Below are 18199 nucleotides of genomic sequence, written 5' to 3'. Positions count from 1 at the left end.
TAAACAATCAGCTTCGGTTGTTTGCCAGCTGATCCGTGCAGGCAACAGCCGCCCGACCCACCAGCGTATTCAGCTGCATCACGGACTCGCGGTGTCACGTCCTCAGCGCTCAGTTTCACCCTCAGTTTTAGTCAGAATGTGTTGTGATGGGGACGTCGGTAGTGTTGATATTATCTTATTTCGGGACCCCAGCCTCTGTAACAATGAGTGGTCTGCTGTACTTTGTGTGTGAAATGAAGGTTTGTGATATTTGTGTTGACATTAGCATTTCTTTAGGGTAAAGGCTAAGGAGATCATCTGAAGAATCTCCCCGTGGTGAGGGGGGTATAGCAGGCAAATGGATATTACCCACCTACCACCGCTGGTTACCATCGGCCAGGTCGTATGTACAGAAGCAGTAGATATATCACAACTTTCGTCGAATTACCACTAATTCTCCCGCCAGTCTCCGGTTATTTCCCGACGATCGGTATCAGTGTACAGACAACCAACAGGCAGGTAGATTTCCACCTGGTCACAGAAGCACACTTGTGTCCTGTAGGTATCTTCAATAGTCATTAATTCTTCACAATACTGTTAACAAGTTAATGTTTTCACAGTTGGACTTTTCACTTCGAATCTATGGTCAGCACACTACCATTGTACAATTCCTTAGTCTTTTCACTTTATATTGCTCACTACAACTCCACAGTACTTGCACAACAACTATTTTCAGTTTTCCTACTAGGCTTGCACTTAAAACACTGAACAGAAACGGTCGACTAACTGACTAGGCCACCTGCTGCCGCTTATATACCTCATCAGATAGGTAGTGGGCATCTACCAAACAGGTGGGTACTACCGCCTGGGAAGATATTGGAAGCATAGTGTATTGTCTAATGGTAGACCCTGCTGCCATATGGCATCACGAAAATTGTTCCAAGTTGCTGATCTGTCTTTCTGCCTCATTTACACACAATTGTATGTCTAAATTGTTTCTCTTACTTGACAACACAACATACATATAGCGTTTCTCACTATTGATTTTTTTTTCATTTTTGTATTTCTTTATAGTTCTTTATTATTATCATTACAGTGTTATTATTATTTTATTTTACTTTTTAATATAAATTTTATTTACTATGAATAATTATTACATTTTCGCCCCCCACGCCCCGATGTGGGTCAGTGACCTGTGCCCGGATGGGTTAATCCCCGTAAAAAAATATGTATCATTGAACACCTTAGCACAACCCAGACAGGTTTGGGAAGTTCTAGTACGTTCTATGCTGACAGGGGCTTACAATAGAACATAAATCATAACAAAAATGATGCAATGCAGTCTATCAAATTTTTACATCAGTAATACATCAATATATACAAGAAAATCTCCCTAAACTTGCCAAAATAACTACTGCTTGGAATAGAAAATAATCAAAACACTTAGTTTACAAACATTATAATACCAAATTATGCCTTGGCATAAGTTGGTTATGTCAGGTTGTAAGGGGGGGGGGGGGTTAAATCTAAAACGACTCATTTCAGACAGAAATGGTCAAATTCGAACGAATCACACCAAATACCACGGAAAAACACAAACTTGTTGTCGAGCAGTAACTGTGGCTGAAACTATAAGTTTACCGATCATTTATCATATATACAGTATATTCGGTGGGGTAGACGACAAAATAAGGTCTAAAGTGCATCTACTAAGCACCACAGTAAGAATACATAAAGGGTGAGGAAATGAACGACTTAATTAAACACCAGTAATCTTGGACCAAGATAAGTTTTGTGGCTCATAACATATTTATAAAACTACATTGCTCTGTCTGCAAGTAATTGAAGAGTAAGAGACAATTCCTGTATATTTCTAGGCAATCATAATTAGTTAATTGTGATAGAGTACTGCACTGGCATAACCCCCTCCCCCCATGGCTGTTGCAAGTACGTTCGAATGACGATAATGTGTCATAAGGTTAATCATATTTACGCAATCATATCAAACTTCTCTTTATGCTTGCTGTTGTTTTATGAACAGTCGTTAATTATTACATGCCATGCTTTTGTTACGAATATGAGTGTTACTCAAATTCGTCCCTGTTTGACCATAATTAAGGCATGGAAGTACATTAATGGACATACTGTACAAGGAACAATTTGTATAGAGATGCTCATGGATTAGACAGAAAACATTGTTTTATAATTCATTATCGATGCTTAATGCTTATTTTATAGTATTAAAGTTAAATTTGGTTACATGAGGTTAAATCTCATATGAAGAGGTAAGGTAAGAATTTATAATGTAGTAGGGTTGTAGAGTGAGGAAAGTTGGTCGCGTGACTCGTGGGTGTAAAGATACAGGTTCAGTACAAGTGTAATATATAAAACACATGCGTGTTACAGCTTTATTTTACTAGTTCAACGGGGGGGGGGGGGTTAATGGGGGTTCGTACACAATATATAGTAGATTATGGTATATTCTTATTACCTAACAAGTAAAATGGGCACTTCCACTTAGTCGATCGTTGGGGAGGATCATGGATCACCACACTACCACCGTCTACACTCTACACAGCCAGCACTCACTTTGACACAATGAGTAGATTGCACATGATGGACTGGACTGAGACTTCTTTGCATTTACTGACGGACCTCTTCACTGCAACTGGTGAGACGACGAGCGGGACTGGGGAGCAAGTGTTGCTGACCCCTTCACTGTTATATCTGTGGAAGGAGCTGAAGGCTTTTATATTGGAGGTCTCAGGCCGACAGATGTCCTCTCTTAATTAGCACTAATCTGGGTATGTCTAGACAGGCTTGTTTGGTCAAGTGTCAGAAGTACTGGCTGGATAGCAATTCCTTGAATTAACAAGGTCATGGCGCCGGTTTAACTAATCACACGGCGGTGAGAACTCTGGTTCCCTTTGTGACCCGTGACCTCTGTTGGGTCAGGTCTTCAATCTCACCTTAGTCACTGTAGGGTGGGTCAGTTTACATGGGCGAACACCTGCTCCCCAGGTTACTGTTATGTCTAATGTTATTCTATTGGCCTGGGTGTTTTGGTCTGATAGATAAACAATATAGTTAGGTTTGTTTGGGCGGGGTTTGGTTAATTAAGTATTACCTAATTCATGTCTAGATCCAGCATGGCCATTTTATATGTATTTCCAAGTTTGTTTTTGGTTTTCTGCTAACTAAACTACAGTTTATACTACAGTACAGCGCTTTAAAATGGGTTAGTCGACCATGTGAATGATTTCACTCTCCGTAATGTGTGTGATATTTAAGGGATTGAATGCATAAATTAATACAAGTGTCTCATATTACTGTGCACACTGTTCAGTAGCAACTCCACTTCTTCTCGCAGATGTTTACTCCATTAAGTAATTTTAAACTAACAAAAAACGATAAGTGCAATTGGTAACACAACTTGGACGAGGCATTCTGTCTCCCAGGAGGAGCAAGGTTCTTGGTCGTAACTTTGCCTTGATGCTGAAAGTCCCTGACCGTCACAGTGACTAAATAGGCAGTAATGAGTGTCAATCAGTGGACACCGGTCCACACTGGTTTAAGCGGGTGTTGGTAACTGTGGGGGGAGGGGGGAGTTTAGAAGTGATACGGGTTGAGCTGATCTGAAATCTTACTTTGAGCCTGACTTGACGTCAAGCAATTGCTTCGCACATGGACTTTCAAGGTAGTTAGCCAGCTATAGGCTAATACTGGAAGATAGTCGATTACGATTTCATGGAATCTGAAGTAGGTTTACTATGCGGTGCATGGAAGTTAAATTCGTACGTTGGTGTTTTATAAGTTGTAGCCCCTGAGTTGCCTACATTCATCATTAAAATAAGAAATCTCTCGGCCAGTTTTTAATACCTGAATTTTATTGTGTTATTGAATGAGATGTGCCCGTGACACCCCTCCCCCCAGTCCACTAAATACTACTGTATTACTATTAACTATTTTCTGAGCCGGGCAGTAAGAACTGTAGTGAGGGTGGGGGGATTCTTGGGAGGGGAAGGGAATTACAGAAGGGATGTTAGTGGGCCCTAAATGCGGTCCTGAGTGAGTGAAATATGCACTTGGTCAGATATCGTCAATTGGTGTTTTATTTTTCATTCCAAGACTAGCCACCAGTGATCTGACGTCTTGTGTTGTTTTGTTCTACACTTTTGGTACTGTATGGTGATGGCTCCAAAGAGAAAGGCTGCATTTTGTGGCTTGTTTCCGTCAACAAAGCATATAAACATTCTAAATTATTTCACCAGTTAAGTCCTGTGTGTGTGTGGTTGTTATTGTTGTTGTTTTCAATGAACCACTTGCCTCAGCCTCAAACTGTACACAGCCTGTTGAGGCTGAGTCATCTAATGTGCTTGCCAGCACATGCTCTCCGTGACCACCGTGATAACACAGATTTCCTTAACGAGAATGAAAGTAGAAATCCAGTAAACGTCCAAGCTTTACTTCAGTTTCAACTACTGTACTGTGATTTTGAACAAAATCTCATATATCGCGTTTTTTCTCGACCCTGGAAAAAACGCATAAGGGTCCCCCCTTATGCGTTTTTCCACCCAAATATGATTATCACTCAGACATGAAATTTGGTGGGATTAATTTCAGTAATTAAGTACATCCATTAGAACATAACAGCACCAACCAAATACCTGAGAAACCAATAGCTGGAGAGTACTGAAGTAAGCATTGTGAAAAATTTCATTAAAATATTCCAAGCATCATTACAACCACTAATTATTCCGCAATCGAACTGTCGATGATAGCACCGGACTCGGCATGCTCAGGAGTACCTATACAGTACATGCTGGTAAAAAAGTGTTGGAGCAACACTTTAGAGCGGCTGGCAAGAACTGCACGTACAGATCAAAGACAATTCTAGATGAACTTCTAAGAATCTGAGATTTGTTCTTGAAATCTGTTTGTTGTTATTTTTCCTCTTTATGCTTATACTTTTGTTCCGTATCTTTCTCATTAGTAACAAGTGTGGGACACGGTGGCGTCAAGGTATACACAGCTTACTCGCTTCCGTAACAAACAGCCGTTTTCTCAGTCGTTCGGGAACTAGGTGAACACGTTCAGTTCAGGAACTAACTTCCCACACATGAATGGGTTTATTAAACACGTGTCCTAGACTTCTCATTCATGTGCGAGAAGTTAGTTCCTGAACTGAACGTGTTCACCTAGTTCCCGAACGACTGAGAAAACGGAACGAATGTGTCTCAGATTCGTTCCCGGAACCCGGGGTGCTGTGGGGTTAAGAGATATTTGTTCACACTCGGAATGGGATGGAGAAAGGAAACTCACAATGTGCTCACTGTATACATATTGTATTGGATGTACAATGCAGCTTGTTGCTGGGTAGGCAGCATGGTTACAAGCATTGAGTAGAGAGAGCTGGGTGGTGAGGGTGCCAGAGGAGGGCACGCGGCTTGAGGGACGCCAAGGTGGTGCGGGAGCCGCCAGACTGGCACGGAGGAGGTGTTGCTTCCTGGTGGCACGGGGTAGAAAGAGGCTGGTCACAGCGGTGTCAGGTCTTATAAGGCGGGGGTAGGCTTGGGTAGATAGTTGACCCCCGCTCCGTAGGCGGCGCTGGAGGCGTAGGCTAGGGAATTCGAGAAGGTTCGGTGCTTGTAGGGGAGGAATCCACTACAGTGCCGTACTAATGAGATTGCAATTTGTTGCAAAACTTAGCAAATAATCAAGATAATATTACTGTAATTTTGTTCATGGATATTTCTTGGATATTCCAATCATAAAAACCAATGGCAGCAATGAATCTCCCCTGAAAAGTTTCTGGATCCGCCCCTGAACTAGTGATATCTATATTTCGCATAGGTTCATGTAATAAAAAAGGAAACACCAACAATTTGTGGCTGGCGGTGTGATGAGACGGCTGCCTACGGGCTGTTTCCAAATTTTGAACATGTCTGTGGACTGTGCATGTATTATGAATAGACAGTAACATACACATATCCTCCCTTCTATGAGCCTCACCGAGGGTTATTTTCACAGTACCTAACGCGGTATCTTTTATTTCCTTTGGGTTGTACTCATGTTGTAATCGTTATTATATATAATGGTGAGGCCTATATAGCCAGTTGTCGGGAGTAAGAGTCAGTATTATTGGTTGTAGCCGAGCCCAGGAACAACAGAATTATCAACATACAGTAAACACTAAGAATTCTTGTATTGTGAATAGAAAATAACATCAGTATCTCTCTCCTAGGATGAGGATGGTTGGCTCCGGCTGGCCGTGTGTCGCCCTTGTGCTGGTAGTGATGGCTGCCAACTCCGCTGCTGAGGTCGTCTACCCATCACCTAAACCCGCAGAAACAGGTGGGTCATCCACGGGTCAAGGAGGGGATCACAGGGGTCAAGGAGGGGGATCACACAGGGGTCAAGGAGGATGATCACACATGGGTCAAGGAGGGGGGGGGCCGAGGGTAATCCCACAGGGGGCTAGGGGGAAGATCACATGGGGGGCCGAGGGAATCCCACAGGAGGCTAGGAGGAAGATCACACAGTAGGGTAAGGAGGACCATGCTGGGGGCTCACTCAGGGGCCACTTAAAGGTCAGGGGGTCTTTTAAAAGCTCCGGGTATCACATAATGGTCAGGGAAGGTCACACATAATATATACTGTATTACTATTATGAAAAAGAAAAATGATGTTTGGAGGTTTACCAAGTTGGTCTGTTTCGTCTTGATGTTGTGTTGTGTTTCCAGAGAATTCATACTGGTATGACCTGGCCATGAAGGACCTGAACGAGGCGCTCCACAAACCCAAGCTCACCAACGTTGCTAAGAATGTCATCCTCTTCCTTGGTGATGGTGAGTCGAGTCTTTTACAATGTCCCACCTGTCTCTTGTGCACTCGCTCTAAAAGTATCTTTACGGAGGAGTCCGATGAATCTAAAATGAACACCCCAATTCCTGTTGTCTCGATAGGGTTTTCAAAATACTTTGTCCATTGTCATGTTGTTTCGCACAAAATTGTAACGATACTTTTTAGAGCGAGTACAACCACACACCAGGTCTCTTACACAACACTCTAGAACAGACTAGTTTGAAAAAGGGTACGGTGGTTGTGTGCTTGGTGATGCCCCAGTCTTAATCACTCAGCTCAGCTGTGCCCATGACATCCATTCACAGATCACTGCGATTGGCTTATGGCATAGGCCCACACAGGCACTCATAGCTTGGTAGTAATTTATTAAACATAATATGAAGTCCCTGCTTTACACATGATATACAGCAAGGGGAGAATGATAATTAAAAACCTGCCCCTTACACCAACAGTAAGGAGGCATATCACATGTCCCAATAGGGCAAAGAAACAGCATTAACAGAGACTGAATGTGAAAAGGACTTGGGTGTGTATGTTGACAAGAAACTGAAGTTCTCAGGCCATTGTGAGAAGAAGGTGAATCAAGCAACTAAGTAAGCTAGTGCAGTAGGTTTTACAAGAAGGTTCTTCAGATATCTGTATCATCCGTCCCACGTAACGCTCTTCAAGGGTGAGGTGTTTCCCCGTTTGGATGGTGATTACTGCCTGGTCCCCTACACTTTGATACCTCCTGGTGGAGTGCCCGAGTCTTAGAGATTTACATCATAAGCACCTCTCTGGGTGCCGGGGGGAGACAGGTCTTACCGTCTCTCTTTGGTGCTGGAGGGGAGAGAGCGGGTAGCATGGAAGTAGGCATCTTCTCCTTCATGGAGGAAGCCAGCCTTCTACACAAGCTTTAAGTTTTATCGATTAACACTTAGAATTTTAGATGGTTTTTATGAAAGTTCTACGCTATTTATTATTTTTGCCTTGCATTATTTGTTTTTTGCCTTCTAAGCTTTGTTTATTTCTATGGCATATGACCTAAGCTGTTAAGTCACAAATGATGTTATTACCACAATCAGTCAATCAACCCCCATTTGGAGTACTGTCACCCAATCTGGTCCCTGAGATATGCTAGAGACTGTCAGTTGATTGAAAATGTCCAAAGGAGGGCCACTAGACTGGGTGCCTGTGCTATGGCACCTCATTTACCCAAAGAGATTAGAATCCCTGCAATTGCATAGCTTATATACTATAGGCAGATGAGGGGTGACTTATTTCAATTTTATAACCATATCAGAAGGCATTACTCAGTCGACTGTTCACACCTGGAGCTGGCGGACACCCGCCTCACGAGAGGTCACACCTCTAGGTTGAAGAAGCCCCAAGTCCAGAAATTTTGAAGGCAAACTTTTGGGGGTGAGAATTGTAAACTCTTGGAATAATTTGCCTGTTTGTTGTGACAGCACCGAGTTTGAGCTCTTTCAAGATTAGACTTGACCAACACTGGCACAGGTACAGATACATCTTGGAGTCAGTTTATGCCCAGTACTTGTCAAGAGTCTTTACTGTACAGTGTCTCTTTTTCCACTGAAGGCCCACAGAATTCACTTGAACATCTTACAAAATCTTCATTTTTATTTGAAATAAGATTACAAATAAGAGTATTATTAAGCATTTTTTAATCACTACCTGTTGATTTGTACATTTGTGGGATCAGTATTTATACATAACCTTAAGAAAACTACTTATATTTTTTTTATCATATGTTTGTACTGTACTTGCAGCATTGAAGCACATGTGTGAATTTACCCCAAATTTACATTGGCCCTTATTATACTGTACAGGCATTCCCCATTTGCAATGGGGTTACGTTCCTGAAAAACCATCTCAGGTCAAAATATCATAAATCACGATCATTATAACATGGTGTACAGGAGAAAATTACTATTATTACTTTTACTTTTCTTTTAATTTATTATTTACTTTGTTCCATTTTATTCTTTTCATTCTACTGGCTTATGCTTTATTTTCTACTTCAACTTCTCAAAGTATTTCTTTCTTTCTTTCTTAGCTGTATTTAATCCTTCTGTTATCTATGCCTTAGTTAATTTACTTCTTACGGTATACAGATAATCTTTATCCTCTTAAACCGGTGGTAGTATGGCGAGGTCTGGGGCACATGGATTCCTTAATTTGTATCTCATGTTATCAAGGTATGGGGAAGAACAAAGGTGATACTGTAGGATACTGATAACCCAACAACAATAAAAATAGTTTATTTAAAGTGAAGTTGAATACTTGACACTTTACCAGAACATATGCACATGAACCGCTCCTTGGGGTACACTCGAGACTTGACCAAATTTACATAAACATTGATACACACTCCAAAGACTGTTTGGCCTTACTTCCACATCATCCACACAAGTATTCACGTCAACAGGACCAATGTTCAGTCAAAAGTACAACTATAGGTTACTGGTAACATTCTGTTACAGTGACACTCAACAAAGATTGGTCGTCCACACTTCAATTTCATGACTACTTTTATTAACACTTAACAGCACTTCTCAAACACCCGTCACAAGCTTGTTCGTGTACAGGGGGTACAGTAATTATTATTACTCCCCACACTTGGGGATACAGGTTACTCTGGCACATATTTATCTTGACTCCATGAGTCAGTGACACAACCTTACCTCTCATCTCTTATCTTTTTACATTCCTCAAATCACAGGATACATCGGTATTTATTTACCAGGTGGAAATCAAATACCTGAGACAACAATTATGGATGCATACGAGATGTTACCACACCATGGCTTGCGCCAAGAATTTCATTTGTGACGTGACAGCTAAGTTTCGTCTTGTCCTAGGGTCGACCCATACCTCCTGGACACGGCCACACCCATAGGCTTATGACTCATCTGCCGCCCTCAATTTAAGATCTTAATCCCTGTGAATTAAAGACATCCTGTGTCAGACATCTTATTGGCTAATGGCCACCGCCTCTCAACAGCTCCAGCAACCCACATGGTGCCTGGTTGATGAGGGGAAGGGCGTTCAAAATGAATTGAATTCATAATACACGCTCCCTTTTATACACTGGGAATTTCACAGACTTATTTATCGATCTCAGTTACGGTACACATTGGCTTATGAAAATTAGTACAGTATTATAAGGCTTATATTAATTTTCTAAGATTAATGTTTAGAATCTAATCAGTGTTTGAGCTTTGCAATGCAACAAATTAAATTAATGTCCGGTACATAGGATGGCAATACTTTGTGGGTGGAGTCACAAACCACAACAACCGTTCTATCCAGGAATATAGTATATTAAACTTCAATGTATCTACAGTACAATGGACGAGTTGATGGTCGGAATTTTTTCGTAAGATGGCGGGTCAGAGGGTAAAGAAAACGCTTAGATTTACTATGGTAATGATATTTTAAAATAAACTGGGCCAAAAAGTGTCAAAAATAACGCTTAACATACAACGGTAACGGAGGTGGGGAGGGTAGTAACTCCAAACTAGTGATTTCCAATAGAAATCGTTCATAACACATCACAAACCATCAGAAAAAAAACAACGTAGTCTGCATGTCTAAGTACAGGAATGATCAAAACTTAAAATTTACCCAATACAGCCTATCTCGAATCTAAGCATCCAAATACTTATGGTAGTTAAAATAAAATTTTACCCAGATATAGAAATATGTTTGTAACAAAAGCAATTCCCTTTGGGAATTTACTTGAAAAATTTTGACACTATTATTGTACAATACAGTACTGTACAATACTGTACAGTATTGTATTTCTCTAACTCCATACGCCACTGTATGTATAGTTGTAAATTTAAATAATTAGTAAATGTAAAAAAAAAAAGTGCTGTACATGTACTGTATTAAAGCATTTACACTGTATAAGTATTGTGTATTGTACTGCATATTCCTTTTAGTTTTCATGTGAAAATATGCAAGTTTTATCTTCACATTTAAAATTCTGGATAATAAGAGCTTTTTGGTTACTTATATGCCAATAATAAAGCTTATCTTGCACAGTACTGTACAGTATGCAGAAGTTATGTATTTTTCACAAGGCCATTCTGTACATGGGGTTTTATTTATCATTAAGTGAATAGTATCCAGTAATTTTTCATGCAAATATCAATCCACTGTGTATGCTGCAGGTATGGGCATCACTGTGGGCACTGCTGGACGGATTCTGAAGGGACAGAAGAAGGGCCACTCAGGCGAGGAGGGTTACTTGGTATGGGACAGGTTTCCCAATATTGGTCTTCTGAAGGTGAGTTACTTTTTACATTTAACGAGATACAAGTTACTGGCCATTCAAAAGTTTGAATCCAAAAAGGTTTACAAAGAAAGATTGGAAATCAGTAGACAATAGGTGGAATTTGGAATTTTTTAGTTTGTGAAGTGCATGTTGACACTCATAGCTGTTTGTGAATATATTATGGATTTGGAAACTAATGTGAATTATGAGGTATTGTACCACAAACCCTTCTTGCCTTTCCTCCTCCAGTTTTTATGATTATTTTCTTCCTCTTAGTTATCTTTTTCCCCTGTTCCACAACTACTTCTCCCACGTTTTCTTCACCCATTGTGTTCCTCTTCATTATACTGCACTGCTCGTGCACCACTCGCAGGAAACATGTAGCATCAATACTAAATTCACAACAGTTAATCATAGAACCTAATACATGTACCAAATAATTATTGAGAAAAGACTGGATGAGCAATGGACAAATCAAAGGGGCACTATTCAGTTTAGTGTCCTTACCTGGAGCTGGCGGATGCTCACCCCACAAGGGGTCAAGTTGAAGAAGCCGCAAGCCTGGAAAACTGTGAGGAGTAACTTTTTCGGAGTGAGAGTTGTGAACTCTTGGAACAATCTGCCAGAGAGTGTTGTACTTTTACTTTTTACTTTTATCCTCTTCGCCACTGATCGGCTTGTTAGCCGCTTGGGCGATCGGTCACGTCTCTTTTCCTTTATATTCTTCACCAAAAGGTCGGCTCGCTAGCCGCCCGGGCGATCGGTCACGTCTCTGTCACGCACTGTTGGCAAATACTGGGCATGCACCGGCTCCTGAATGTACCTGAACCCGCTCCAGTGTTGGTCAAGTCTTCTCTTGAAAGAGCTCACACTCGGTGCCGTCACAACACTCTCTGGTAGATTGTTCCAAGAGTTTACAACCCTCACTCCGAAAAAGTTTGCCCTCACGGTTTTCCGGACTTGCGGCTTCTTCAATCTTGAGCTGTGACCCCTTGTGGGGCGAGCGTCCGCCAGCTCCAAGTAAGGACACTCAACTGAGTAGTGCCCCCTGAGATGCTTATAAACCTCAACTAGGTCCCCCCTTGCCCGTCTGTAGTATAAGCTAGGCAAGTTCAGGCGCTCCAATCTCTCAGGGTAGCTGAGATGCCGAAGTGCAGGCACCAGTTTGGTGGCCCTCCTTTGAACATTTTCAACCAACTGACAGTCCCTAGCATATCTCGGGGACCAGATGGGGTGACAGTACTCCAGATGGGGAAGCACTTCACTCCTGAAGATCGTCACGAGGGACGGACCGTCTAGATATCTGAACGACCTTCTTATAAGACCCAATAATTTATTTGCCTGATTTACCTTCTTCTCACAATGGCCCGAGAACTTCAGCTCATTGTCAACATACACACCTAGGTCCTTCTCACACACAGTCTCAACTAGTACATTTTCTTCATCCCGTTGGGACATATGGTACGCCTCCTTACCGTTGGTACGCCCCAGGTGCATCCTCTTACACTTCGTGACATTGAATCTCAGCAGCCATTCCTTCGACCATTCCTGGAGCCCATAGAGGTCCTTCTGCAGCTCTTCACAGTCCGCTTGGTTCTTAATTTCCCGAAATAACTTGGCGTCATCGGCAAACATTTGTATGGAGGAGTGTACAACGTCAGGCATATCATTTATGAAACAAACAAACAACAGCGGGCCCAATACACTACCCTGCGGTACCCCACTTGTTACAGGCACAGATGACGATTTCGTGCCATTAATCACCACACATTGCTTGCGTTCATGTAGAAAGTCTTCTATCCACGCTAGGACATTTCCCCGAATTCCGTACCCTTCCAGTTTGATTTTTAGCCTTTCGTGGGGTACACTGTCGAAAGCCTTGGCAAAATCTAGGTAAATATTGTCGATATTACCACCCCGTTCTAGAATATGGGTCCAAATATCCAATACCTTGAGCAATTGTGTCAAGCAAGAGCGCCCCGGCATAAAACCGTGTTGGCAATCTTTTACAAGGTTGTTTCGTAGTAGATGTTCCATCGCTGCATCTCTGATAATACTCTCAAGTACTTTACATATTATGCTGGTCAGGCTCACCGGTCTATAGTTGTTCGTGGAGTGCCTATCGCCCTTCTTGAAGATAGGACTCACATAAGCCACTTTCCATTCACTGGGGACCATTTGTTCATCCAGGCATTTACAAAACAGAATCTTCAGGGGCTCTGCAAGCTCGTTGCACAGCTCCCTTAGCACTCTAGGATGCACCATGTCAGGTCCAGGACTCTTATGGACCTTTAGCCTGGACAGTTTATTTCTAATACCCTCTTCTGTGAACACAATGTGGGTCAGTGCTGTGTCGAACCGTCTGTCCTCAAACGCAGGAAGGTTAGTTGCATCCTCTCTTGTGAACACTGAGGAAAAGAAGCTGTTCAATGCCTCAGCTTTATCCTGGTCAGAATCTGCGTAACTACCATCTTCAAGCCTCAGGTCTGATACTCCTACTCGCGTTTTCAATTTCGACTTTGCATAGCGGTAAAACGCCTTTGGGTTTGACTTGACCTCGCGTGCAACCAGCCTTTGGAACTCCTTTTCAGCCCTCCTACACTCTATCTTTGCTTGGTTTCTGGCTCTTGCATACATCCTCCTGTCTTGCTCATCGTTTGACCCAACCCACGTCTTGAATTTCTGGGTTTTCTTCTTAATTTTGTCGACCGCCGCATGGTTCATGTGTAGGGATCCCCTCGTATTCCTAGAAGCACTGGGTTTGGTCTTGGGTATATATTTATCGATCAAATGGGTCATTTTACTAGTTATGATATTCAGCGTAGTGTCTGCGTTCTTGTACCTTAATAAGTCAGGCCAGTTGATACCCCTCATCTCTTCCCTCATCCCATTGTAATTTCCCTTGTAATATTTGCACCTTGGCCTGGCCTTATCTTGAACTAGGTAACAGTTAAATCTGAATGACAACACTGTATGGTGACTGGTGCCAACTGGGGCAAGGTGTTCCAGTTTGGCCACCATACCCTCCTCGTTTGTTATGATGAGGTCAAGTGGCTTGGGTGTTTGCTCCCCTCTGTAATGTGTCGGGTCTCTCACATGTTGGAACAGAAAATTATCTCTCAGAGTTTCTACAAAAAGAGTAGCAGGATTATTCAAGTCATTCGGGGTGGACTCGTTTCTCCAGTCGATGTCGCCATAGTTAAAGTCCCCCATGATAAGGAGGTGGCTGGGGTTGAGCATCGCCGCATTGTTTATTAAGGTTCTTAAGTTCCTTTGATTTAGTGGGCCACAGTTCGGGGATCTGTAGATACACCCGACGATAAGTAAGTCCCCTCCCTTTAATTTAATTTTACACCACTTGGACTCTTCAAAAACATCCTCTCCCTGTACCCTCGCCTGGCTGGCTCTAAGGTCTTGCCTAGCGTAGATAACCACACCCCTCCTGCAGGATTCTTGAGTTAGGTTCGTAAATGAGTCATATCCAGCAATACTGAACTCACATTCCTCTGGGTCGATTCTCCTGTTCTTGTACAACAGTTCTACAACTCCTACAATATCTGGTTGGTGTACTCTTAATAGTGTTTCAAACTCCCTCTTATCAAGGAACGTGTCGGTATTAGTGTACATGACATTCAAGCCAGAATTTGTTCTCGGTAACGTCTCTGCTCTTAGTAATAAACCCGCTCCACCCACATTCTCAGAAGCTGCAGCATTTGCTAAGTACACTGTATTTTGCAGGGTGTGGTTAAAAATGTCATTGTTTACACGGCGCTCGTTCCCTCCTGTCCGTTAGGCTGAGCTGGTGCCGCCTCCCGGGTGGGGGGTGCACTGCTGCCCCCTGGCCTTGTGAGCTCTTTCAAGACCAAACTTGACCAACACTGGAGCAGGTTCAGATAGATTCAGGAGCCGCTGCATGCCCAGTACTTGCCAACAATGCGTAATAGAGATGTGACTGATCGCCCAAATGGCTGACGAGCCAATCAGTGGTGAAGAGGATAAAGGTAAAAGTAAAAGATGAATATATAGTGGTTACTGTGTCGTAAAGCCATTAGCCCACTTGTTGAAATACCAGCTCATATTACACATAATGCTTGAGAAGGCTCTTAGATAAACTAAATAAGTAGACAAGCTTCAATTTTAAAACATTTACAGTGTTTTTAATACATTACACTGAACATATTCCTTTATCAAGTGCAAAATGTTCATTGCAGTAGTCCCTCGCCAACCACAGAGATTAGGTTCCTAAAAAACCCTGTGGTTGGCAAATCTGCAGTTTGGCAAGACTAAAGGTTTATGAGAAATAGGGTGTTAGGTTTTATGTCCGCACATAACACTCGTCAAAGCCTAAGTTGCCTGTTCCTTCACTAAACAATACCTGAATTGTACATTTAATTAAATTTGACTCGCCCCATAAGGGGTCACAGCTCAAAATTGAAGAAGCTGCAAGTCCAGAAAACTGTGAGGGCAAACTTTTTCGGAGTGTGGGTTGTAAACTCTTGGAACAATCTACCAGAGAGTGTTGTGACGGCACCGAGTGTGAGCTCTTTCAAGACAAGAACTTGACCAACACTGGAGCGGGTTCAGGTACATTCAGGAGCCGGTGCATGCCCAGTACTTGCCAACAGTGCGTGACCGATCGCCCGAGCGGCTAGCGAGCCGATCTTTTGGTGAAGAGGATAAAAGAAAAGGAAAAGTACTGTGATCAGAGGCGTGACCGATCGCCCAAGTGGCTAACGAGCCGATCAGTGGTGAAGAGGATAAAAGTAAAAGTAAAAAGTGAATCAAATATATAAATAAAATAGCTTGATATGAATTAAATAGCAATATAAATTTTGCAATACATCTCTGTGGAGATAGCATGTTGCTATAAAATAAGAGAAATGAAGAGCATGGGTGTTTACTATGTGAAGTGAACGTGTGTGTGGACTTGTCAGGTGATCAAGCTGATGACTAGCGAAGAGGATAAATGTAAAAGAAAAAAATAGAAGTAAGACAGCAAATTTATTGAGACCATTATGACATGACTCTTACAGTAATGTACTTGTACTATATACAGTCAACTCTCGCTTTACGCGGTCCCACATTCCGCGTTTCCACGTTTACGCGGTACCCTGCCGAAACCGGAATGCTCACATTCCGCGGTGTGTGTACCCCTTTACGCGGAGAGCGGCGCGAGCAGGGTGCGCACAAGGTCGCCCAGTCATCAAAACATTACCGAGTTCTTCACCCGCCACCCACCACAGCCGGCCCAAGTCAGTGATAGTGATAATGATAGTGAGGATATGGACTTATATGGACTTTGAGGGGTTTGACAAAGAGGCCCTGCAAGCCTCTGTGGTGGATAGTGATACAATTGATACAAGTGATACAGGTGAGGGCCAATAATCTGCCCTCTGCCTCGGAACCAACCCCCCATCCCCGTGTGCCCAGCCATCTTTTCTACTAATGTAAGTGTTAAAAAACCTAATATTATTGATATTTCTCTTAATTATTAATTGTGTGTGCATACCATCATAAAATTAAGAAGTTATTTTTACTACAATGTAGGTATTGTGTCTGAAAAAGTGGAGTTTGGGGGTCGGCCTGGTCTCTATTTCAATTAATCCCATATGTTATGTTGTTCACTTTACGCGTTTCTCACTTTATGCGGGCCGCCTTGGGTTGAATTAACCGCGTAAAGTGAGGGTTCACTGTATATTGAAATGATCTTGTACTTTGTATTTATTATTAAAGTTACTGAAGCTGAATCTTATATCAATAGCTGACACCAACTTACAGTACTGTACAGTGGTCCCTCGGTTAACGAGCACAATCCGTTCTAGAAGGTTGCTCGTTAACCGAAAAACTCGTTAACCGAAAAACTCGTTAACCGAAACCATTGTTTCAATTGGTTTTTGGGTAATTGGTTCCAGCTCACCGAAAATTGCCTAAATTCAACAAAAAAGGTAAAAAAGTACACTTACTTTGAGGTGTGTATGTAGAAGGCTCCTGGATGATGATGATGATGATGATGATGATTGGAATTAGAATGGGGGTGGAGGAGAAGGGAGAAGAGAAGGCATTGGGGTGGAAGAGAAGTCACCCCATGGCACCATTTCACCTATAAAATTTTAGTTCTCTTGGTGTAATTCAAGATTATTTTCTTTAAATCAACACTGCACTGCATTATATATTGTCAATATGTGAAATATATTTCAAAATGACCAATAATTTGCTTGTAAACACAGAAAAAAGCATTTAGTTGAAGAGAGTCTCAAGCAAGATGTTACCTCCACTGAAAAGACACATAGACTGACGCCTGTATGCTGTGTTGGCAGGCTGGATGGCGTGCCACAAACTAGTGACCCTACCTTCAATTATGTTCAATAATTGTTAAAATGACTAAAAAATTTAATATTAAACTTTTAAAATTATTGAATAGTATAAACTTCTTGATATTTACTAAAAGGGTAAGGAAATAAAGCTCTAGAACCGATTACTGTATTGGCGGACTAATACTACAGCTGGTGGACCGCCAAATGCAAGCGAAAAACATGTGGAGGTCGGCTCGTAAGAAACTCGTTAATCGAGGGATTGCTCGTTAACCGAAGTTAAGAATCTTATGGAAGGTAGCTCGTTAACCGAAATCTCGTTAACTGAAGCGCTCGTTAACCGAGGGACCACGGTACTTATAATTTTAATAAAACCTCCAAATAATGAGTTTGAAATATTAACATGTGTAATCAGTCATATAACTTTTTTTTCAAACTGCACTCAAATATTTGCAGACTTACACTGTGGACAAGCAGGTACCTGACAGTGCTGCCACAGCCACAGCATATCTGACAGGAGTGAAGGCCAACTACTATACTCTGGGGGTCAATGCCAATGTCAAACTGAACGATTGTCATTCCTCGCTTAAACCAGAAAATAGATTGAAGTCCATCCTAGAGTGGGCTCAGGATGCAAACAAGGAGACTGGTGAGTGTTAAGAGTGAATGTCACTGCTCAGGTACTGGCCTCTTCATGCCCTGTTAGTCATACTTATATTATTTTTTGTCCTAAGTCAAAGGGAAGTCATATTTGTTTATCCTT

General features: G+C 42.0%; 1 protein-coding gene across 2 annotated transcripts in view; it reads left to right on the top strand.

Annotated features, from left to right (window-relative positions):
* The window catches only part of LOC121867979 (alkaline phosphatase-like), a 60042-nt gene that overhangs the window by 20926 nt on the left and 20917 nt on the right, over nt 1-18199 (top strand). For both annotated transcript variants that reach the window (XM_042368157.1, XM_042368156.1), the window contains 4 exons: nt 6224-6333; nt 6723-6827; nt 11022-11137; nt 17893-18085. In XM_042368157.1, the coding sequence (XP_042224091.1) occupies nt 6225-6333; nt 6723-6827; nt 11022-11137; nt 17893-18085 (523 nt within the window). In that variant the 5' untranslated portion in view covers nt 6224. The remainder of the gene's footprint in view (nt 1-6223; nt 6334-6722; nt 6828-11021; nt 11138-17892; nt 18086-18199) is intronic.

The sequence above is a fragment of the Homarus americanus genome, unplaced genomic scaffold, assembly GCF_018991925.1.
Source record: "Homarus americanus isolate GMGI-L3 unplaced genomic scaffold, GMGI_Hamer_2.0 scaffold37032, whole genome shotgun sequence".
NCBI classification, from domain to species: domain Eukaryota; kingdom Metazoa; phylum Arthropoda; class Malacostraca; order Decapoda; family Nephropidae; genus Homarus; species Homarus americanus.
Note: the sequence above shows the minus strand (reverse complement) of the source record. Positions and strands in the feature narration are given on the sequence as shown.